Genomic DNA, 23,178 nt, shown 5'->3' on the forward strand with positions numbered 1-23,178 from the left:
TCGCATTGCGTAACTGATTCCTCTCTTATCGCATTTATCGCGTATAAAATCGTGATAATGAGGCCACGGGCGGGCACCTTCGCTTATCTTAACTCAAATAATTTGAGTCCTCTAAACAAAACCAGCGCATTGCAGCGCAGACTTGTTAGCAAGTCGCTAACCTGAGCACACAGCCGACTCTGTTAGTTGACTCCACGTCACTCCCCAGGCTAGAAACCACCTGTTTTTTTTTTTTTAAGCCATACACTTTCTAAGTCACAGATACGACAGTGTAGAAGCTGAGGATGGTGACTCCCAGTGGACAAAAATGACACCTGCACCTCGCATGCATATATTGTGTTCGTACTGTGTTTTATTAATGCGCAATGCATCTTTATTTCTATCCATCCATCCATTTTCTTTGCCGCTTATCCTCACAAGGGTCGCGGGGAGTGCTGAGGCCTATCCCAGGAGTAGTGGATCAGCTAGTAAAGCGTTGGCCCCGCAGTTCTGAAGTTCCGGGTTCAATCCCGGACCCGTCTGTGTGGAGTTTGCATGTTCTCCCCGTGCCTGCGTGGCTTTTCTCCGGGTGGGCACGGTTTTCTCCCACATGAATTGGACACGTAAAAAACTGCCCCCAGGTGTGATTGGGAGTGGTTTGACTCAAAGTGCCCTGCGATTGGCTGGCAAGCAGTTCAGGGTGTACCCCGCCTCCTGCCCGTTGACAACTGGGATGGGTTTCGGCACTCTCCGCAACCCTCATGAGGATAAGCGGCAAGGAAATGGGTGGAAGGATGGACCTCACATGCATATGTTGTGTTGGTACTTTTGTTACTTGGAACAATTGGGATTCTGAAAATATCCAATAGCACCACTCCTCCAACTTATCATACAAATGTACAATTTTCTCATCATATGAATCTGTTTGATGAACCATTTTTCTTCCCGGTGAGCCATTAAAAAGCAGGAAATTGACATAACTTTGCACACTTTCATACAGTCAAATGGCATCCGACAGGGGTGAGGCGTACAAAATACTTTTGGGACAGTCGCTTTCAACACAGAGAGATGCCAGTCAGGGGCTGAACTTTTACACCGCGAACGCGCAACGCCCTTTCACACGCACAGCCGGCATCCCACCTCAATTGTAGCTCTACGGCTTTTGCACACTGCGTGAAAGGGTCTACACGTGTTATCCCGTCTTCCTTACAGCTCCGGTTCTACCTCAGAAGGTGGAAAAGCGCCGGATTCGCTTTTGTTTTCACATTCCGTGTTGGGGTGATTTTTACAGGGCAGCGTGAAAGGGGCTACAAGCGGCTGTTCTTTATCTGTTTTGGCTCTGATAGCACACCTGAATCTGAAGCCGTCATATTTCTGGGTCGTCTTTCTACCCCCGTCAGTTTTCGGTATTTGTACTCAACAGTGACAGGGAATCATGGTAGAAAAACACTGGAATTTATAGGCAGCATGAAAGGGGCCTTTTCTTTTACAGCTCTGATTTTACCGCTAAAGGTGGAAAGTTGACTTTGCACACTTTCACACAGTCAAATAGCATCTGACAGTGGTGCTCCGTACAAAAAAAAGTACTGTGCCTGCCCGTTCCATGCCGGTCCTGTTTTATCAAATTAAATACCATAACACCATCATATCTAATTAGTTACTCCCTGACCGTGTTTAACAGGGTCAATTGCTCTATTTTTTTTTTCACGCAGTTTATTTCAAACCCTCGCCCACAACGCGGCCTCAAGCGCGACAGACGGATCATCTTGTTTATCTGTGTGAAACGCTGGCAGAGGACATTTGCCCAGACATGTACCTGACTGAAGCTCCGCCCCCCAACACCAGCACCCCCCTCAGCATCGCGAGATCATGGAGGGAGGGGGGGGGGGTTACAGATGATTAGACAAAAACCCCCACAAGCCCCCCCCCCTCTTCCCTCTTTGCCCTGCAGCTGGGGTAGACAATGGGAGCGGGGTTAAAGGTCGTCACGGCGGGGGGAGTCACAAGTCATTTGTGATGCTAATGCTATGCGGTGATGTCACTGTAAACACTACTACTACTACTACGATTACTACTACTACTACTAGTGCAAATGCAGGTGACGTGGCTTCTTCCTGCCACGTGACAACGACAGTGTAAACAAAACATCCAAAAATAAACAAACAAACAAAAGAGCAGGCCACTCGAATCTGTCCATCGGCTTAGCAACAGCGACGGCGTCGTCAGGTCGAAGTCGACGGCGCCGCGCGCGAGTCGCTCGCCGGGTCACAAGAAGTTGACGTGACCGCCGCTGGCCACGAGCGGCGGGCGCATGATGGTGGGATGAAAAATGATTTTCTTGTGGTCAGTCGCAGTCACGCAGGAGAGGAAGACAAACACGCGCGCACGTAAAAAAAAAGTGATGTTATATAACACATGTATTCCTGAAAATATAGCTCATTAAAATATATATGTATTTTATTAATATTTCGGGTTAATGGATGATTCGTTCCTGAGATTCAGTCTCCTTAATCATTTGAGAAAAAAAAAATCCAAATATTAGCATCTGTAATTCAACACAATATTTACTCGCAGTATTGCAGACCACGAACAATGAAAGATGAATATTAATATTTTTCCCCTCTGTTTTAAAATGCGACTTGGGGTTGGTACACATTTCACCTTCAGGAGTTTTAGCAAATTTCAACTATTTAGAATCCGTCCATTCATTTTCTTCGCCGCTTACCCTCACAAGGGTCGCTGGGAGTGATGGAGCCTATCCCGGTTGTCATTGGGCAGGAGGCAGGGGCAGACCCTGAACTGGTCGCCAGCCAATCGCAGGGCACATTCGAGACACACAACAGTCGTACTCACAGTCACACCTACGCACAATTTAGAGTGTTCAATTAATGTTGCACGTTTTTGGGATGCGGGAGGAAACCGGAGTAGTGCCCACCCGGAGAGAAACCCACGCAGGCACGGGGAGAACATGCAAACTCCACACAGGCGGGTCCGGGATTGAACCCGGAACTTCAGAACTGCGAGGCCAAGGCTTTACCAGCTGATCCACCCTGCCGCAAATTTATTACTAGGGTCATTCAAAAGAAGTTGGGGAAAATGCTTTTGAGAGTTCCAAGAAACTTTGTGAAGCGGTATCGCTGACAATCGATCAAATTGATTATGATATCGTTGTTAATTGTCAAAGCAGCAGTCGCTCAGATTTGAAAAATGTACGGTTGTGGTCAGTCATGCCCGCAGATATATAAAGTTGCGGGTGCGGCCCACCAGTCATGCCCGCAGATATAAAGTTGCGGGTGTTTTTTCTGTTTATAATTATCAGTGTCCCCCTTTAAGAGCGGAGGGGGGCGGTGTCAGGTAAACTAGGAAGTAGAAGTAGACTGAGACCGTGTGCTTCTGTGTTAAAAATAATAATAATTTTTCAAAAAAGACATCAGGCTGCGGTTCAGTGCGCTGGATCGGTTTTCATGTGCGCTGAGAGCGTGCCACGAGTACGCAATTGCGCAGTGGCGCAGCTCAGAGGGAACGTTGGTCAAAACTACACAAAATAAGCGACGTCTTTCAATATCTACGGATTTCTACTCGTAACAAATTTTACGTGATGTTTTGTGCTCGACTTTATGCAGATTTGCATGTGCGATGGCGATGAAGCGGCGTGTATAGAAGCACAACTATATCTGGTATATATCTATAAATATATTTTATATCCGGCACTTTTGTGATCCCAGAACGCAATTTCGACAATTCCGACAAGAGCTAAACGCTCCAAACACGTTTCGTGATCCTCCAACCCGCGGTCAACTGCAGAAACTAAATTTAGTCCCGGGCTAAGTTGAAGACCGACAGAAGATGCTAGCTGCCGGCTAGTACTTTTGAAAGTTCCAGGAACCTCCGGGATGGTGTCAGACCAGAACCGTTCTGGAAGTAAGAGAAAAATGAAGACGTTTGGGTGGAAATGCGGCACCCAAACACGAACGCCAGATGTGACCAATGCGCCGCAAAACGAGGCTAGCTAGCTAACTAGCGCGAGGCCATATTGTGGACATTCGCGATCCCCCCCCGCGTCTTTCTCCGAGGCTTACGGCCTTCGACCCCGACGTAAAAAGCGCCGATTATTGCCACATCTTCCGAACTCAAGAGAAAGCCGACACTGGAGTCGGACTCATTGTTTGGAAGCCGAGGGGAAAGCCCGGCAGTGGGGGTCGGGGGGAGGTCAAAGGGCAGCATGTGTGCAGGTTTGTTTACACTGCGAAGAGGACGAAAGCTACTGCTGAAATTGAAGTTCCGGCAAGTTCCCGTTTGTTTTTTTTTTGTTTGTTTTTTTGATGACAAGCGACACTTTGCAAGCGAGGAGTTGAACTAGCGACACGCAAGTGTGAGTAAATATAAAGAAAGAGTGGAAACCGGACGTGAGCGAGGACCGCAAAGGTCTGGAAGGGGGGGCGGAGACTGCAGCTGGCGTCAGGGAGCATGTCGGCACTTGTTGTCCACTCGAGACGGGGACGAGCGCGGCGGAAGTCCAGTCACGGCACCGCCACAATAAAAGCCGCGCACGTGGGGGTTTGAGCGTCAAACCCTGCATAGCCGCTGTCGTATCGTACAAAGGGAGTATTAGGGAAAAAAAAAAAAAAAAAAATGGAAAAAATAATAAATATCACAAATACACTACGAGATTAAAGTTGTAAGAATATGAGGATGAATTTGCATAATTGTAGACTTTTTTTTTTAAATAAATATTTTTGAAGTAAAAATAGTTGCATATGTAGATTATATAGAAAAAGAAGTATATTTTCGTCATTAAAAAGTTCTACATTTAGAAAAAGAACTACATTGTAAAAGAGTTATATTTGAAAGAAAATGTGCATTTATTTTAGATTGAAGTTGCATATTTTCTGGATTATAAAAATGCACATTCAGTCTCAAAATGTGAATATTTTACCCTCCAAAACAAATGACTGCGAAAATACACTATTTTTGTATATCTTGGAAAATTCATTTTTTTAATTGTTTGAAATATAACACACTTCACAGTGTGGTTGTAATAGTACGTTATATGTCATTTTTTAATGAAATATTTGAAGAATGTGGGCTTATGTGGTGTAATTTTTTTTAAATCTTACTAATATTAAGTATTGGCGGCACGGTGGCCCTGCTAGTAAATCGTTGGCTTCACAGTTCTGAGGTCACGGGTTCGATCCCAGGACCTGTGTGGAGTTTGCACGTTCTCCCCGTGCCTGCGTGGCTTTTCTCCGGGTGGGCACTCCGCTTTCCTCCCACATCCCCAAAACATGCAACATTAATTGGAAACTCTAAATTGCCCCGAGGTGTTATTGTGAGTGCGGCTGTTTTGTCTCCATGTGCCCCGCGATTGGCTGGCGACCAGGATAGGCTCCAGCAGTCCCGTGACCCTCGTGAGGATAAGCGGCAAAAGGAAACGGATGGATGGATGCATAATATTAAGTATTCGTCACAGTACCTAAATTCCTTTAAAGATCACATGAAGAAATACATTTTCACGATTGAATATTGAACTGAAACTACTTTTTGGTCATCACGTGCAATATGTATGTTTTTTTTCTCCCCATGCACTCTATTTACTACAATATTTTATATGCACAAATGGCACGCAAGTAAACTCGAAAGCGTTCACATCACAAATTGTGTTTTCGCGTGGTGTCAGGCAAGTCAAGCTTTTATTTTGAAACCTCTTCCCGGATGTTGCACGATCCTATAAAAAACGAGGGAAACCCGCCCGGCGGCAAACAGTCGAGTGAAAAAAACTCGTCGCGGCAGACATGTCAGGCAATCCTCGGTAGCGGCCGCGCGCGGATGGACTCGTGACCCGTTTTTTGACACAAAGCGGAGCCCCAAAAGTCATCGAGCGAGCTCGTCTGACATGAAGTGAAACTCTCGAACCGAGCGCATGACACTTTTTTACGCAGCGGCCCCGGGTTTACTGCGCCTCCATCCACCGGCCGACACGGAGACGCATCACCTTCCGGTAAGGGCAAATGTCCGCCACCCCCCCAACCCAACCAAAACCTACACCCTCCTAAAAAAAAAAAAAAAAAAAAAAAACGGCACAATGTTACTAAGACTGCCAAACTTGTCCTACGTAACCAAGCTCGCCAGGTTACTCACTCGCACTTCGCAGCGGGATTTTGACCTCCATTCAGGTGAACCCCACTCGAAAATTCTGTGCTAAATTCTTTATCTATCGACATCCGGAGCGGATTTACTGTGTGCGTTTTTTTTTTTGTTTGTTTTAAACTCAGTTCTCCGCAAATAAAAAGGTCTCGCGTGCGTTGTGTTTACAAACAGCGTGAAATCCGAAAAATCCTGCGTGCTGCCCCCTGGCGGCCGAGGAGGGGAAAATGTAGGTCATGCCGGGGCTCGGCGTCTGCTGCCCCGCAACAAAAACTTGTCGATATTTTTCACTTTTTTTTTTTTTTGCACACGTTAAGTTCTTGCATCGTTTCAGTCGGCACCTCTTGAATCGAGGAATATCTTGAAACAATATTTTGATCATAACTAAGACAATAGTTCCACAGTAGTGTTAGTTAAAAAAAAAAAAAACATGACACCCTCCTCAATATTCAGTGCAAGTCCATTAAAGTTAAATACTGTACTAAGTTTGATACATTTACATTTGAAATCAATATTTTTAAAATTAAAATCATTATAATGGAATTATTGAAAGTGTATAATAATTTTAATATGCAGGGATAGTTTTACGTTTTTGTTGCAAGTAGTGGTATTAAGAACATTTATACTAACAAAATCTTTGTTAGTATAAATAATATATATATATATATGTATAATGTAATATATAAAATAATAAATGTATATGTATAATTTTTTAATATATATTTTCCAAAAACAGAAAACATATTTTCTTTTGCTGTTTAATATCTTTAGATCAATATTTTTATTGTTGGATGTTTCATCATTTGATTTGCAAAAGCATTCTTTTAAAAAATGTATTATTTTTCATTGATTGGGTTCGTTTTCCTTTTCTTTTTTATTTATCCCAGAAACTATCCATGCATTGGACGGAGGTATCGAATAATTATAATGTATTTAAACAGTGGTTAAGATGCGGGAAAATGTCAGTTTTCAAAAATATATTTGGACTTTCAAGTAAAAAAAAATGAGACGTCAAATTTTGCAATTTATGTAGAAAAACCGCCTCTTGTGTTTCGTGTAGTAATGTTGTTACTCTCTAATATGAAAGTGAAATCTCCTTGATTGGCGTTTTTCAGACTAGCATCGAGATGGCACGTGCGGCGACCTTGGAGAATGTGGGCGAGGCCGGCGGTGGGGCGAGCGCCCCCCTGCCCCACCGCCGCCCCGCCGCCTGCCACTCCGCCTTGCCCAACGGTCACCTGCAGAACGGGCAGCAGAACCGCCGGGAGCAGCCCGGCGCGGCCACCCCGCCGCCTTCGCCACCCGGCCCGGCGGACGCCGTCTCGGGAGAGCAATCAGGTACGATATGATATAGAAATATTTACACGCTGGTGTGCACACAGATGCGCCCTTGACATTAAATACGAAAATAAAATAAAAAATAATGGTGGAGTCAGCCTCGCCGATGTTAAATATTCAAACTACAGTAAAATGCGACTACGGGAATAGTCCAAAATATAATTTTAAGTACATATGTCGACTGCTGTGGGTTGTATCGTGTAACGCGCATACACAGGATGTAATGCGCAAATACATCCGTGTATAATACAGCATAACGCGGCACTATAAGCAGGGACAACACAACATACCGTCGCCATCTTGGTACAGAACCGACAGCTTTTTTTGGGGGTGTTTACAAACCAATATCAATCTTTATTGGTCGACGCAGGCAATGCAGCACCAAGGATGAATATGAAATAAACCCGAAAATATGAACGCGATATTTCAGGGGCAGCTGGACAACAAACGCAACTTTTAAATAGGATCAATGCGGGCTAACTCGATTTTTGTTATTTTGCAGGAGTGTCACCTATGTGTTCACGGTCCGCATTGAAATCCGGAGGGCATCCGTCATATCAATCAATATTTAATGAAAGATGATAAATAACATTCAGTTGCATTAGAGCGCAGGTACGCTAGCACCCAAGTTAAAATGCTAACAATGCTAACCACAGAGTGGCGCTACATTGAAAATGCGCTCATGGAAAGGTCACGGTCAAAACAGGATGTTGGTCTTGCGCGTGTCGTGGGGGTGGGGTGGGGGTTACTTATGACGACGAGCTAGCGCGCTCCGCGGGCCTCTCGCCCTTTGGCGGCTACGACGGCGTAATACAAGGATGGAATGTCGAATCTCAAAAAATCTTCGCGATTGATTGTAATCGCGCACGTTCCGACATGCAATACGAATGGACGATAATGATGCGAGACGTCCCCCCGCCGAACCAATCGTGTGGTGTCCATATTTTCAAGCTAGGTTGAGGCGCGCCGCACGTTAGCAGCGGCGGGCGCTAATGTTTGTAGCTGTGGGGAAAATACACTTGAACGTCACAAAACGGGCCAAAAAAAAATAATCCACACCGTGGAGCTCTTTGGATCTGTCTATGGCCATCCATCTTGTTTCCTTTGCCGCTTATCCTCACAAGGGTCGCGGGGAGTGGCGGAGCCTACCCCAGCTGTCAACGGGCAGGACCCTGAACTGGTTGCCAGCCAGAGACAAGCAGCCGCACTCACAGTCACACCTTGGGGCAATTTAGAGTGTGCAATTATGATGTCAATGTGTATCGCGTAAAATTGATAACAATCAAACTGCGTCACAAAAGACATGCTGGCAGTCGGCACGGTCGAAACGAAGGCATTCCAGCCGACGGATGATTAATAATATGCACTTAACTCTAAAATTTCAAAAGAATGGAGTTGGCCCACTGTACTGGGTCCGATATGAGCTAAATATGACAAATAAGCGCGATGGGGACCGTTGGGTGTGTGACGCATCTGAACACCACGAATGAGGCGCATCCACGCCAGGGCCCGCTCAAGGCCCGGTTCTAACGTGCCACTAGCAGGATTTCCGATGGCTCGCACGCCCTCGCTTTGTTAGGCGAGGTCTTAATCGTTTTAATTATTGTTATCGCGGCGGTCGCTCTTCTGCGCGAAAGAAACGAGTTCATCCTCGCGCTGCGCCGTTTTGCGTACGTCGCTGACGCAGGCGCCGGCCCGAAAGCGCCCCGACCGGTTTGCGACGCGGGCGTTGACGTCGTCGGCACGTGCGGGAGACGACAGAAGCTTGGGAATCTTTCCGTTTCTTGCCGCTGCAGGAAAAAATGCAAAACTAAAAATATAAAATTGGGGTGGGAAAAAAACTGAAGACCAAAACAGCATGTTATTATTCATATTTTTTTTATTTATGTGCTCTGGGTCAATGAAAAACAAACATCAGGTTGCACTTTGGACGCCCTGAATTACGACTTGTGACATGAATACAGTGAGTCTATTTTTTATTTTTTTAGAATATTAATTAGTCATTATAGTTCCTTATCAGGCAGTTGCTAACCTAGCTTTCTTTGCTCAATAAATTCTTAAATAAAATAAATATAATATAAATGAAACTTTTTCTAGTTTATTTTATTATTATTTTATGATGAAATAGAACTTAAATAACATTAAAAATAAATGTATTTTTAAGTCCTAATTACCTTTATAACAAGTCTTCTTTTAATAAAAGGAATAAACACAGGGGGAAATGTCTGTTTAATTACGAATTTAATAATGAAATGATATTTTCTGGTCACATTTTTTCAGTAACTTGTACATTTTTTGCAAAAAAAAAGAAATCCCAAGAAAATCTGTTAACTTTGTAATTATTATTTATACCTGGTATCATTTTTGAGAATGTTTTGTAAATTAAACTCGTGGATTGAGTGCTGTTTTCCCTTGAAGCAAAAGTGCATTCTAAAAATTTTCGTTTTTATCGGCACAGATTTATTTCTTTTGAAGCCCCTGCCCCCCCTCCCCCGGGTACATTTTCTCGAGTTAAAATTAAACTTGCAGTGGCTGCTGTCTTTGTGTTTGTCTCAAGATTCTGCCCGAACGGAAACTTTGGGGTGTGGGGGGGGGGGGGGGGGGTGTGCACCTTGTAAAGAAGTCACGTGTGGGCGGCCCAGCTGTTGTGTGGCTCCGCCCCCCCCCCAACACCCCACCCTCCCCGCAGCTCTTCCCCTTTCCTGCCGTCCCTCCCGCCGCTGTTGGGCATGTTGAGACTTGTCCCCGCTTCCTGTCGCCTCCCGGGCCGCGCCGAGCGCTCGATCAAAACGCTCACGTGCGTTTTCGGTCAAGTCAACACAACTGACACAAGTTATTCAGGAAAACGGCTGCCGGCAACTTTGCGCACGGTGAGGGTGACTCACTTGTCATGCTTCGTTTATTGTTATTGTATTGATTAGGCCGGCACGGTGGGTAGACTGGTTAGAGCGTCGGGCTCACGGTGCCAGCGTGGCTTTTCTCCGGGTGGGGGCTCCGGTTTCCTCCCACATCCCCAAAACATGCAGCATTAATCGGACACTCTAAATTGCCCCGAGGTGTGATTGTGAGTGTGTGCCCTGCGATTGGCTGGCGACCAGTTCAGGGTGTGCCCGGCCTCCTGCCTACATATAGCTGGGTTAGGCTATGGTGCTCCCGCGACCCTTGTGAGGATAAGCAGCTCGGGAAGAGGATGGATGGATGGATGTGTCACCCGCTCTGTAGAGAAATCGTTAGTTTGGGAGTCATCCAATCAGAGCGCAGCACTTGGCTCCAACTGCCAATCAAGACGGAGTGTGGCATCTTCTAGTTGCCCTGGCACCGGGCTACAGCATTTTTTTTTTTACCCATCCATTTTCCGAGCTGCTTATCCCCACAAGGGTCACGGGGAGTGCTGGAGCCTGTCCCGGCTGTCAACGGGCAGGAGGCAGGGCACACCCTGAACTGGTCGCCAGCCAATCGCAGGGCACATGGAGACAAACAGCCATGCTCACAATCACACCTACGGGCAATTTAGAGTGTGAAATTAATGCTGCATGTTTTGGGGATGTGGGAGGAAACCGGAGCCCCCACCCGGAGGAAAGCCACACTTGCAGGCACGGGGAGAACATGCAAACTCCATACAGGAGGGACCGCGATCGAACCCGGGTCCTCAGAACTGTGAGGCCAAGACTTTATCAGCCGATTCGCCGTGCCGCCCCGCATGTATTTATTTAGTTATTCATTTGTTCGTTTTTTTTGTACCCCCCCCCCCCCCCCCAAAAAAAAAAAAAAAATGCTCAAGGTGACAATTTCAATGGCAAATGAGTGGCAATAAAGAAATCATAAAAGGTTCAACAACAACAAAATGTAACTTCCTGTTTGTAGCTCCTTCCCGTACAGACCAGCGGCCACATCGTGAGGCGGCCCACCGCCCGACCGGCGGGGGCCCGCTGCCCAGACGCGAGGCCACGCTGGAGGCGAGGCGCGTGGACACCTCGGGCGTCGCCCGGCAACTCAGGACAATCGGAGATCAGCTGAACGCCTCCATGCTGAGAGAGGTGAGATGGCGGCCTGATGATGTCATCGTTTTTGGCATGTGACATCATCGGGTCATAATTTTGCTGCATTGTTCTCTATCGCGATAGCTCACTTCCTGATTTATTGATATCGGTCGTCGTTGGACCTTTTTCCAATTGGCAAAAATAGAGCAGGTTTTTGTTAATAATTTTTGTATTTTTGTTATTTTACTTTTTTTTTTTTTTACATAAATAGCATTAGTCATTTTAAAATGTGCAAAATTTTCAGATGGACAACATCTGACCAAATTTTTCTTTTTTTTTTTTTTCCATTGTATTTTTTGAAACTATGATATTTGCCCGTTTTCAAATTGCCAAAAGCAGCCTTGTTTTTTTTTTTTTTTTTTTTTTTTGCCATTCTTTAAAATGTTTTACATAATTGCATTCCATACAAAATGAGCCCGGAAAGATGCTCCCGTTCCCCTTGAGCTCTCTTTCTGTACATCTTTCATACGCGACTCCATGAAAAATGACACATTTGGACGTCTGACACAACTCGGAATATTTTATTTTCAATTCATCACTTCATGGCAAAGAAAATAATTGTGATGGAGTCCGATTTAATGTGTTAGGGTGTCAGGCATGAATAATATTTTGACAGCAACTTTATTGATTATGTCTCTTATGTACTGCTTACATTTATGGATCTAAAATCTAAAAATGCTTCTGATTTGTATGAAAATATCAAATAACAAGTGCCGGAAAAACGGCAAATGTTAGCATTATGGGAGCAAAGAAGAAGTCACGTCACCCATGATATATTTTTCTGAATGAATCGGCTGATTGATCGGTTATCGGAATTTTTTTTCCTGCCAAATATCAGAAGCGGCCTCCAAGCGGAAATTGCGCGACGTCATGGTCAAACGCGGGGGCGTGGCCTTGTCGCCACGACGTCACCGCTCGTCGGGTGATTGCCGCGGGGTGTGGGTTCAAAGGTCATCGCGGGCCTCTCGTCTTTCGGCCTGGCCCGTGGACGTTGTCGTCGTTGCCGTCACCATGACAACAAGCCGCACGTGAATTTGCGGCCTTGACTTTCTTGTGAATGAGCTGAATTTTCTCTGCGCGAACGTTCTTTCTTATCTCCTCCCTCCCTCCCTCCCTCTTTCTTCTCCTCCTCCTCGCGTGACGACTTGTCAACAAACGCCCTCACACCCCCCCCCCCAAGCGCACACACACACACACACTGGCTGTCTGTCTGAGGGAGGAGGCGATGACATCATCTTTGTTTACGAGCTTAAAGCTGATCGTTTTCGTGTCCTGTGGACATTTTTGACCGTCCTCGTTTCACGCATTTTAGAATCTAATCTACTCCATTAATCAAACAATCATTCCCCCCTCCACACACACACACATTATTAATAGTCATTTATTTAATATTAACATTCTTTTATTCCCATTTAAAAATGATGGACTTCGATCTTTGAACTGCATATTCAGCTTTCCACGATCAGAATTTTTAAAGCCGATTACTGATTAGCAAGTTTAAAAAAAAATGACAAATAAAAAAAAATAACTGATCCAATCAAAAAATGGAACAATGACTCTTTTTAAATGGCCTGTTTATTTGCTGTACATATTTGTGTACGTAATTCTTTAAAAAAAATACTTTTACAATTAATAATGTATCTTTGACGACACGGTGGAGCCAGTGAGTTTATGTCCCGTACATATTTGTGTACTTCATCCATCCATCCGTCCGTCCATTTTCTTTGACGCTGATCCTCACAAGGGTCGCGGGGCACGCTGGGGCCTATCCCAGCTGCCAACGGGCAGGATGCAGGCTACACCCTGAACTGGTCGCCATCGAGCGAATCACACCTTGGGGCAATTTAGACTGTCCGATTAATGTTGCATCTTTTTGGGATGTGTGCCCACCCGGAGAAAATCTACACATCCAATGGGAGAACATGCAGACTCCACACAGGCGGGTCCGGGATCGAACCCGGGACCTCAGTACTGTGAGGCAAACGCTTTCCAGCTGAGCCACCGTGCCTGTGTATTAATTGTTCCAAAAAATATTTACAATGAATAATGTATCTTTGTTCGTCTATTCACGCCAGTGACAGACAAAAGAAATAAATGATCTTCAATTAGATAGCAGTAATTACGTACAGCAATGAATGCATCTACTTTTTGTTACATTTTTTTTTTTGTGTTATGAGATATTTTATCAAATTGTAAAGTATGCGCCTTGGCTCCAAAAGGGTTGCAAATGGCGGCCCTGATCGGGTCATGTATTCTAATCAGTCAGGTCAAAGCAACATTACAACATGACAGAATTAATAATAATAATAATAATAATGGTTTATTCGTACGACAGCTATGAAAAAAACAGCATTTTTGTAATATATTCAAATTATCATCAAAATCATACAAAAACTCACAGATGATACGCGCGGCGTTTATTGGGCCTCGTGGAATTTTGTGCCGTCGCTAATATGGTTAGCATGTTAGCCGGCTAACATGCTAACGTGCCATGTGCGTCTCCCCCGTGCAGCACGACGCCCTCCCCTGGCAAGACTGGCACGACGCCCTCCACTGGCAAGACTGGATCCAGGCCGCCAGAGGCTTCCTCAACTTGGCGGCGCGCAGCCTCAGCGCCCTCTACAGGATGGCGTAGGCCCGGCTGGGTTACCACGGCAACCACTCGATCCGCCGGTCTGGACCGCGGGCGGCACTCGCCGCCCGTCGCTTTTGGTTTTTTTTTTTTTTTTAGTTTTTTGGTCAACTGTGAAAGTGGAATCAAAATGTTGATATTCCACACCTGATGCTAAAGCTAATGGCTAGCCAGTTATGTTAAATGAGCTTTTTGTTTTTCCACAGATGAGCTTTTTTTTTTGTTGTTTTCCCGCCCCAAGAATGACATAATTTGCTTTTGTCATACACATGCAGTGCCTTTGGATCGACCAATCACACGCACGCACCCTCGGCCCTCCATTTTGTGACTTTCGAGAATGGAAAATTCCGTTTCCAAATCCACCCCCTCCAAAATAAAAGTGTTACGACGATGGTTTAAAAAAATAAATCCAGTGGATTTGAGATGTATTACAAGCAAAACGAGAAAGATTAGATTTGAGTCCCGACAAACTATTTCACCACGTTTTAAAATGATTGTTTAATAGATGCTGGTAATTTATTTTTTGCAGTAGCGTACGTGTAGCTTTTTTTTTTTTCCCCCCGTTGTGGTTCGTATTGTTTTCTATGATGCTGTTTAATTTATTTTGTTTTGGACATTCCTGCCGCACGTGATTAAAACGGGAAGCCGCGAGTTAGCATTAGCCCGGCAGGAATTGACGCGCAAAACAAATCTTGACGTGCGCTCGATCCAAGTGCACTTTTGACTTTTGTTCCGTTTCGCGCAATATTTGCCGTTGTTTAGCATGTTTACGACAACCACTTTGCTTTGTTACGTTAGCTTGCTGCGCATTTGCTGTTGACGTCGCTTCCCGTCGAGCGATGTCGTTAGCACCCCATTGAATGAACTCAACTCCAGTTGTTTTGTTTTGTTTTTTACTATTGTAAAAAGTTTATTCGAATTTTGTACTTTGTTCTTTTATACAATAAAGTCCATTTGGAAAAGTTTCCGTGTTTTGGTTTTTATTACACAGGTGGACTTCCCTCCAAAACTTTTGGCAGACTGCAAAAATTTCACAAAAGCTGTTTTTAGCCCTTTTTTACCCATAGGCAAGTTTGTTACACATTTCTATAAATATAACACATTTGATGTAAAAAAAAAAAAAAAAAAGACCTCAGATAATTTTTTCCACCATTAATTTGGCCTGAAGTATAACCTGTACAAATCTTTTTTTTTTTTTTGGAGAAGTAAAAAAAAAAAAGAAGAAGACTGGTTGCATAAGTGTGCACACCCTCAGAATCAACCAGTGACATTCAGTTTTGTTAAATGAGAGTGTGCACAGACTGGCCACCGTTCCTTTGTCTATCCATCCATCCATCCATCCATCCATTTTCTGTGCCGCTTATCCTCAGAAGCGTCGCGAGGAGTGCCGGAGCCTTTCCCAGCTGTCAACGGTGCAGGAGGCGGGGTGCACCCTGAACTCGTCGCCAGCCGATCGCAGGGCACATCGAGACAAACAGCCGCACTTACGATCACACCTAATGCCAATTTAGAGTGTCCAATGAATGCATGTTTTGGGGTCCTCATAAGTACTTTGAATGGTGGGTGTTTGGGGGTGCTGGCACCGGTGTCACACGAGTGCCAATGTGATTGGCTCGTTTTGCCGCCATCCCACTTATTTAGCACGCCTGACACCTCGCACACACAAAAAAAAAAACAAACGCAACAACTGCAAATCGTCTAGTTTGGCTTCCTAGCACAGCATCGTGGCTAACTTTTGCGCTGACCCATTTGGTGGAGGCCCGAGCCAGCCAGCCAATGAGGGCGGCCTCAATTGGAGCGCTCGATAAAGCAGGCTCATTAAGCGCTTTTAATTGGCCGACACCGACGGCGTCCCGGCGGACGCGGCCACGTGGAATTGCCGATCTTGAGCTATTTCGCACTCATGAATGGGAGCAGCGCCAAGTCTCTCGGGTCTGGAGTCTGAGCGGGGTCCAGCGTGGGCACCCGCTGGGGGCTGGGGCCAGAACGTCATTTTTTCGTAAAACAACTTTGGTCAGCAAATGATTGGTTTCCCACATTCACACGCTCCCCAAGACGCAAAACGTCTTTCCTCACAAATATGTATAAAATCTCTGCTTGGCTGGTCGATGAGTCATTGAGTCAAATGCTGCTGGCATTTCAGCGCCAAGCAAAAACGACCTTATTGCAATTCTTTTTCAATCAGTGTTGAAACGCAAATTGCGGCCAGCGTTTCGCTTCCCTTCCGAGCCATCGGGCCACTTGGTGCTTCGGTTTTCTGGTTTTCACGTGATGTGGACTTTTGCAGATAGAAAACTAAACTTTTTAAATCCATCCATCAATCCATTTTGTTAGCCACTTATCCTCACGAGGGAGTGCTTGGAGCCTATCCCAGCTGTCAACGGGCAGGAGGCGGGTGGGGTCCACCCTGAACCGGTCGCCAGCCAATCGCAGGGCACGTGGAGACAAACAGCCGCACTCACAATCACACCGACGGGCAATTTAGAGTGTCCAATAAATGTTGCATGTTTTGGGGATGTGGGAGGAAAGCGGAGTGCCCACCCGGAGAAAAGCCACGCGGGCACTGGGAGAACATGCAAACTCCACGTAGGCGGGGCCGGGATCGAACCCGGGTCCTCAGAACTGTGAGGCCAACGCTCTACCAGTTGCTCCACCGTGCCGATACTTCATCTAAACATATAATAATTTGTTCAATTACAATTTATGTACGAACAGGTACCCGAGTAGAAGCAATCACTGCCATATAAATCACAAAGAAGTACTTTAAACTTGAGTTGAATGCATCTGAAAAATGTGACGAAAACTGCAAAATAACCAAAATGGAGTTCGACCACTCAAGCTCTCATGGCTCAATAAAACCTCACATAATTTTTGGGCCCTTTTTTTTTTTTTTTTCAACTGATCCTGCACACAATAAAACGGAACCAAATCCTGATGTTTTGTCACCGGCCCACGACATTCACGAGCGGTGTCATCCGGAAGTGTGACGTCATTGGGCAAAAGTTGGGACGAACTATTCCTCGCGGACTCTTTAAAGCCGACGCGAAAAGTTGACGAATTGCTTTGAGACTGCTCGAAAGACCCGCGAGGACGCCCGAAATTAGCAGGAGGGTTGACCACAGCCCCGCGGGGGGCTTTTGAGCTAATTAGCCTCGACGTAAATAGCAACGCGCGGCTAAAGGCTCAAATTGGCTTGCTTTAGGCTCTTTTCAGTCAATAACTTGATTCGCGAAATGCTCTAGTTAACATTACAGATGATAATGTTGCACTTAATTGACTTTTTTTTTTTCTAAAGTGGGAAAGAAACGATACTGCGGAATTTGTCATGCCCTTATTTGGCAGTGAGAGACGGGGCGTGCAAGCTCCGCCCACAGCGGCGGAAGCAGTCAAAAGGACGCCGTCTTCTTCTTCGTCGGCAGGTCACAGAGAATCGTCGTAACCTTAACTTCCTGTCAGGTAGGAACCGCTTCCTGTTTGTGACCACTTGCGCAAGCTTTCAATAAACCATCATAGTACGTTGGACAGTCGTTTACTTTTATATAATAATGCTGGTTTGTACTCATAATTAGATTGCAATTTCTTTTTATTTTAAGTTGAGAAAATATTTCTCCAAAAATAAATATTTTTTTCATTAGTTTTCGGGATATTTGTCTAATATTATATTGTTATATTTGTTTATTTTAAAACAGCTCACGTCTTTTGGCCTGTCATTATATTTTGCTGATTTTAATGCTAAAATATATTGTATTTTTTGTGTTTTCTTTCATTTTTAGTGACATTTTAAATGAAATTTTAAGTGGATGTAAAATGTTATTTCAAAATTTAGTTTAATAACTTCCCGATTTCACCACAAAATGGTGGGCACAAGTTGTTTTTTTTTTTTTTTTTTTTTTTTTTTTGGTAATTTTATTTCACGTGAGGCAGCACGGTGGCTCGGCTGGTAAAGCGTTGGCCTCACAGTTCTGAGAACCCGGGTTTGATCCCGGCCCTGCCCGTGTGGAGTTTGCGTGTTCTCCCCGTGCCTGCGTGGCTTTTTTTCCTGTTTTTCCCCCACATTGCAAAAACATGCAACATTAATTGGACACTCTAAATTGCCCCTAGGTGTGATTGTTGAGTGCGACTGTTTGTCTCTATGTGCCTTGCGATTGACTGGCGACCAGTTCAGGGTGTCCCCCGCCTCCTGCCCGTTGACAGCCGGGATGGGCTCCGGCATTCCCGCCACCCTCGTGAGGATAAGCGGCTAAGAAAACAGATGGCTATTTCCGGTGATTACTCAGCAGCGCCCTCTTCTGCCAGTTTCGTCAGCATGACGCACCAGTTCGCCAGCCTGACCGAGGCCCAGAAGAAGGAACTCCACGAGACCGCCATGCGCATCGTCTCTCCGGGCAAAGGCATCCTGGCCGCCGACGAGTCAGTGGGTACGTCGGCGACTCCGCCGGGCGCGCCCGGATTTGTTCGGGAAGCGCGCGGGGTTCTGAGCCGGGGCTTTTTCGCGGCAGGCAGCATGGCCAAGCGTCTGGCCCAGGTGGGCGTGGAGAACACGGAGGAGAACCGGCGTCAGTTCCGGCAGATCCTCTTCAGCGCCGACGAGCGGGTCAACGGCTGCATCGGCGGCGTCATCTTCTTCCACGAGACGCTCTACCAGCACTCGGACGCCGGCGTCGGCTTCGTCAAGATGATCCGGGACAGGGGAATCCTGGTCGGCGTCAAGGTGGGCTGACGCTCGGCTGAGGGAAGGGCGGGGCTGTCCAAACTGAGGCGCGGTGGGTATTTCTGGTCTACTCTGCAGTGTTTAACGGCCCGAAAAAAAAGGAGACCAACTCGTTCATTTAGATCTTTTTCAGGAAAGAGCAGAACCCCCACGTTATTCGCCGAGAATACGGATCGGGACAGACTGCGGATGGCCAAAGTCTGGCGATAATTGACGCCAATTATGATTGCTTTGGGGGTTTTGTAGGTCTAGATCTAGATCAAGTGAGGAGGATTAGTTGCCCAAAATGCTTTGAGGAGTTGGTTCGTCACCCCAAAAAGAAGAAAATTTGAAAAGATGGCGATAACTGCTGCCCACCATAACGAAAGCGAAAAAAAAAAAAAACATATTTAGATGAGGAAAACCCGCCAGTCCCCAAATCTGTCTCAGTCGATCTCAAGATGCCGAGCAGACGATCGGACGCGATTCTTGCCCAGGTGCGGCCGTTCACGCGCCTGCGTTTGTCTCGTCAGGTCGACAAGGGCGTCGTTCCTCTGGCGGGGACCTGCGGCGAAACCACCACCCAGGGTGAGAAGTGCAAATGTGCGCCGCGGGAAAACAAAAACAGAAACGACCTCCCGCGGTGCGTTTAAAAAAAAAAAAAATGCGTCTCCCCAGGACTGGACGGCTTGTCGGAGCGCTGCGCCCAGTACAAAAAAGACGGCGCCTCCTTCGCCAAGTGGCGCTGCGTGCTGAAGATCGGCGACGCCAACCCGTCCAAGCTGGCCGTCGCCGAGAACGCCAACGTCCTGGCGCGCTACGCCAGCATCTGCCAGCAGGTGAGGAAAAACTTTTCAACGTAGCGTCAAAAAATGTTGTCTTTTGACTAAAGCACTTTTGAATTTGGATTTGGACCTGCGGCAAGACTCGTTTTTCACAAAAGTTTGCTGTCACGAAGTTGGCGCCGTCGCGTGACCCGCGGTGTTCCTTCCCCTCCAGCACGGCCTGGTGCCCGTCATCGAGCCCGAACTCCTACCGGACGGCGATCACGACCTGAAGCGCTGCCAGTACGTCACGGAGAAGGTGAGCGAGCCCCCCCGCCCCGTGGCCCACGCGGCTACCATAAAGTCACGGAACGCGGATTTCGAACCTCCAGGTGCTGACGGCCGTCTACCGGGCCATGTCGGACCACCACGTGTACTTGGAGGGCACGCTGCTCAAGCCCAACATGGTCACGCCGGGCCACGGCTGCAGCAAAAAGTACAGCCCGGAGGACGTCGCCATGGCGACCCTCACCGCACTGCGCCGCACGGTCCCCCCGGCGGTGGCGGGTAAGTCCGAGCCGGCCGGCGGCGCCGTGGCCAAAAACCTCTCGACCGAGCGCGTGGCCTCCCCGCCAGGCGTGGCCTTCCTGTCGGGCGGCCAGAGCGAGGAGGAGGCGTCCGTCCACCTCAACGCCATCAACAACTGCCCGCTGGCCAAACCCTGGACCCTCACCTTCTCCTTCGGCCGCGCCCTGCAGGCCTCGGCGCTGCGGGCCTGGCGCGGGCACAAGGAGAACCAGAAGGCCGCCACCGAGCAGTTCGTCAAGAGGGCCGAGGTCAGAGGGCGCAAAAGTAGTCGCGCAAGCGCACGTCCGTCGGCTTCTTTGTCCGTCATCCATTGTCTTTGCCGCTTGTGCTCACGAGGATCGGTTGCCAGCCGACCGCGGGGCACGTAGAATCAAAACAACCGATGCCACTCACAATCACACCTACGGGAAATTTCGACTCTTCAAACATGTTTTTTGGAATGTGGGAGGAAACCCGAGTCCCCACCCGGAGAAAACCCACAAAGACACGGGCAAAACGTGCAACCTCCACACAGACGGGGCCGGGATCAAACCCGGGTCCTCAGACCTGTGAGGCTTTTTTTTTTTTTTAACCAGCTGAACCACCGTGTCGCCACAAATACGCGTCAAAAACACAATAGTACAAATACTGATTCACCTCCGTCACACAAAAGTGTTCCTCGCCAAAGGCGCCACAAGATGGCGACAAAACAGTTTTTTGCAACCATTCGTCTCTTGGCCACAAGATGGCAGCAAAGCGGCTGTCGCCATTAGATAAGGATACGGCCCTGATTGAATGAATCTTCTCCCCTCTTTTCGACGTCGTGTTTTGGCCAAGATGGCAGAAAAGCAATATTTGGATATTTTGGCTTCAGAACGTTTGTTTGTGTGGCAGGTGAACAGCCTGGCGTGTCGAGGGAAGTACAAGGGCGCCGACAACTACGCCGACTCCGCCCACGGCGTCTACGGATCCTGCTACTCGTTCTGAACGCGGCCCCAGCGCGAGGCGCCGATCCTGGCGCCGTCCGGTCCGGCGCTTTCGCTCATCGCGCCGACACATTTCGGAAAACTCCTTTCGCGATCTTGCCGTCTTGGGAAGATGGCGGTCGCGACAAGTTAGCTTCTTGAAAATATTAACGCTAGCTCCTAATTTTAAAACCATAACTCACATCATTTGAAACCCTAAACCTGTCTTGAAACCCCGTCCCCGTGTTAACGTTTGACATATGAAATTAAATGCTACTTTGAAAGCCGGACCCTGATTTTAAACCTTAATTTGAAATCTTTGTTTAATTCCTTAAAGCAGCTTTAGACCCTCAACCTTGTTTTCTTTTTTTTAATTATTATTATTATTATTATTTACCTTGGCTTGAAACCCAAACCCTTGTTTAAATATTTTTAATTCATTTACACGTGCGATTTATGAACTAGTTTTGGAATCAGAAATCAAGGTAAATTTTTTTTTTTTTTTTTTTTTGACTATTGTTCATGTTTGGTTACACAAAAATGCTTGCTATATCTCAAAGTTGTGACATGCCAATTTGAAATTTTAACAAAAATCCCAGAAGTTGAAACACACACGATTTTGCCTCCGCGGGCCCCATGAAACCATATTTCGGGCCAGATGTGGCCCCCGGGCCTTGGGTTTGACACATGAAACCGTAACTTGCAAGTTTCTTGAAACCTAACTTTAACCTCAGCTTGAAATATTATTGTAAAAGCTTAAAAAACATAACATAAATGCAATGACAAAACTGTACTTTGAAGTCCAAACAGGCTTGAAACCTGATTTGGAATCTGCAACCTTCGCTTTGAACATTAATTTAAAACCATAACCTTTGGTTAAACCCCCCCCCCCCCAAAAAAAAAAAAAAAAAAAAACATGCTCGCACTCCTTCCGGGGATCCATTCTTAATAAAAGTTTTGCCATATTTAAATACAAATGTGTGCGTGTGTTTTTCTTCTCTTGAGCCATTTTAGCTGCGTTCGTGCATCACAAGTTCCCAGGGGGAGCTTTTTTGTTGTTTTTTGTTTTTGTTTGTTTTAAATCAACGTAAGCTCTGCAACATATGGATGTCAATAAAATATCCCATCCTTGCCACTTTTACTCGGTTAAAACCCATGAAAACGACATTTCTTTTTTGAAATTATTTTTTTAACATGACTGCATCACGTGATTTGGGTAAAACGGGCCTCATATTCTAGACAACATTTTAGTTTACATTCTAATTTTTGTACCAGACTCAATTTTTGTACAAGGTAGAAAATTGATGGAATGTTCTTGATTTCCTAAATATTATTATTATTTTTTTTTACTGCACTTCAATGGAGCAATTTGGATTTGAAGGAGTGTTTATTGACAATTACATTAAATTTGAGGACGTGGGACCTTTCTATGCAACCGTAGGAAGGTGCTACTGAGCATAGATTTTAAAAAATAGATCATTTTAATACGGACGCTTATTACTGCTACGCCGCAAAAAAAAGGTCGGGTTTCACATAATAATCTGTATCGTTTCATTTTTATTATTATTATGTGAAAGGTTTCACATAATTATGTGAAACACGACTTTTTTTTTTGGTGTGGCAGTAATACGCTTCCGTATTTTGAGGTCGTTGGAAAACATGCACGCAAACTGGGATTTGAGTCGTTAAACAAACAAAGAAAAAAAACTAATGGATATTTCAAACTAATGTATGCTGTAAAATTAGCAAACAATATAAACACAAATGAAAAGGAAGTATAGCTCATCATTTTATTTGTCTTTTAAAAAGCGAGGGGTGTGGTTTTAGACTTGCTCAATGTGTCAAAATTGCTCTGAGGCAATTTCTGTTGTTTGGCGTGCCACGATAACATTGAATTGATAAAAGATAATGACAACAAATAATAATAATAATAAAATCTGAGGTTCAAGGCGGAACCAAACGTTCATATAAATGTACAAATTGAACACTTTGGTTTTGACCCCCTTTCACTGTTATTTTGAAGTTCTTTACTTCATCTAAATTAAAAACACTGTGACGT

The 23,178-nt window shown here is 45.8% G+C and overlaps 2 protein-coding genes across 3 annotated transcripts; both read left to right on the plus strand.

Moving 5' to 3' along the window:
* Positions 1-5,725: 5,725 nt before the first annotated feature.
* On the plus strand, positions 5,726-16,805 carry bbc3 (BCL2 binding component 3). Of its 2 annotated transcripts, none has more exons than XM_061827433.1 (4): positions 5,726-5,977; positions 7,239-7,461; positions 11,326-11,498; positions 15,504-16,805. In XM_061827433.1, exons 1-4 carry the CDS (start codon positions 5,900-5,902, stop codon positions 15,642-15,644), a joined length of 615 nt encoding a protein of 204 aa, XP_061683417.1. In that variant the 5' UTR covers positions 5,726-5,899; the 3' UTR covers positions 15,645-16,805. The 2 variants fall into 2 exon arrangements, with proteins under 2 accessions (XP_061683417.1, XP_061683418.1); XM_061827434.1 differs by lacking the exon at positions 15,504-16,805 and adding an exon at positions 14,014-15,098.
* A 266-nt stretch (positions 16,806-17,071) lies between these two features.
* aldoca (aldolase C, fructose-bisphosphate, a) lies at positions 17,072-22,012 on the plus strand. Its single transcript, XM_061827432.1, has 9 exons — positions 17,072-17,589; positions 18,430-18,551; positions 18,633-18,844; positions 19,357-19,411; positions 19,502-19,662; positions 19,823-19,906; positions 19,980-20,154; positions 20,224-20,423; positions 21,049-22,012. Exons 2-9 carry the CDS (start codon positions 18,440-18,442, stop codon positions 21,139-21,141), a joined length of 1,092 nt encoding a protein of 363 aa, XP_061683416.1. The 5' UTR covers positions 17,072-17,589; positions 18,430-18,439; the 3' UTR covers positions 21,142-22,012.
* Positions 22,013-23,178: the final 1,166 nt, after the last annotated feature.

This window comes from Syngnathoides biaculeatus, chromosome 8 (genome assembly GCF_019802595.1).
Source record: "Syngnathoides biaculeatus isolate LvHL_M chromosome 8, ASM1980259v1, whole genome shotgun sequence".
Taxonomy (NCBI): Eukaryota; Metazoa; Chordata; class Actinopteri; order Syngnathiformes; family Syngnathidae; genus Syngnathoides; species Syngnathoides biaculeatus.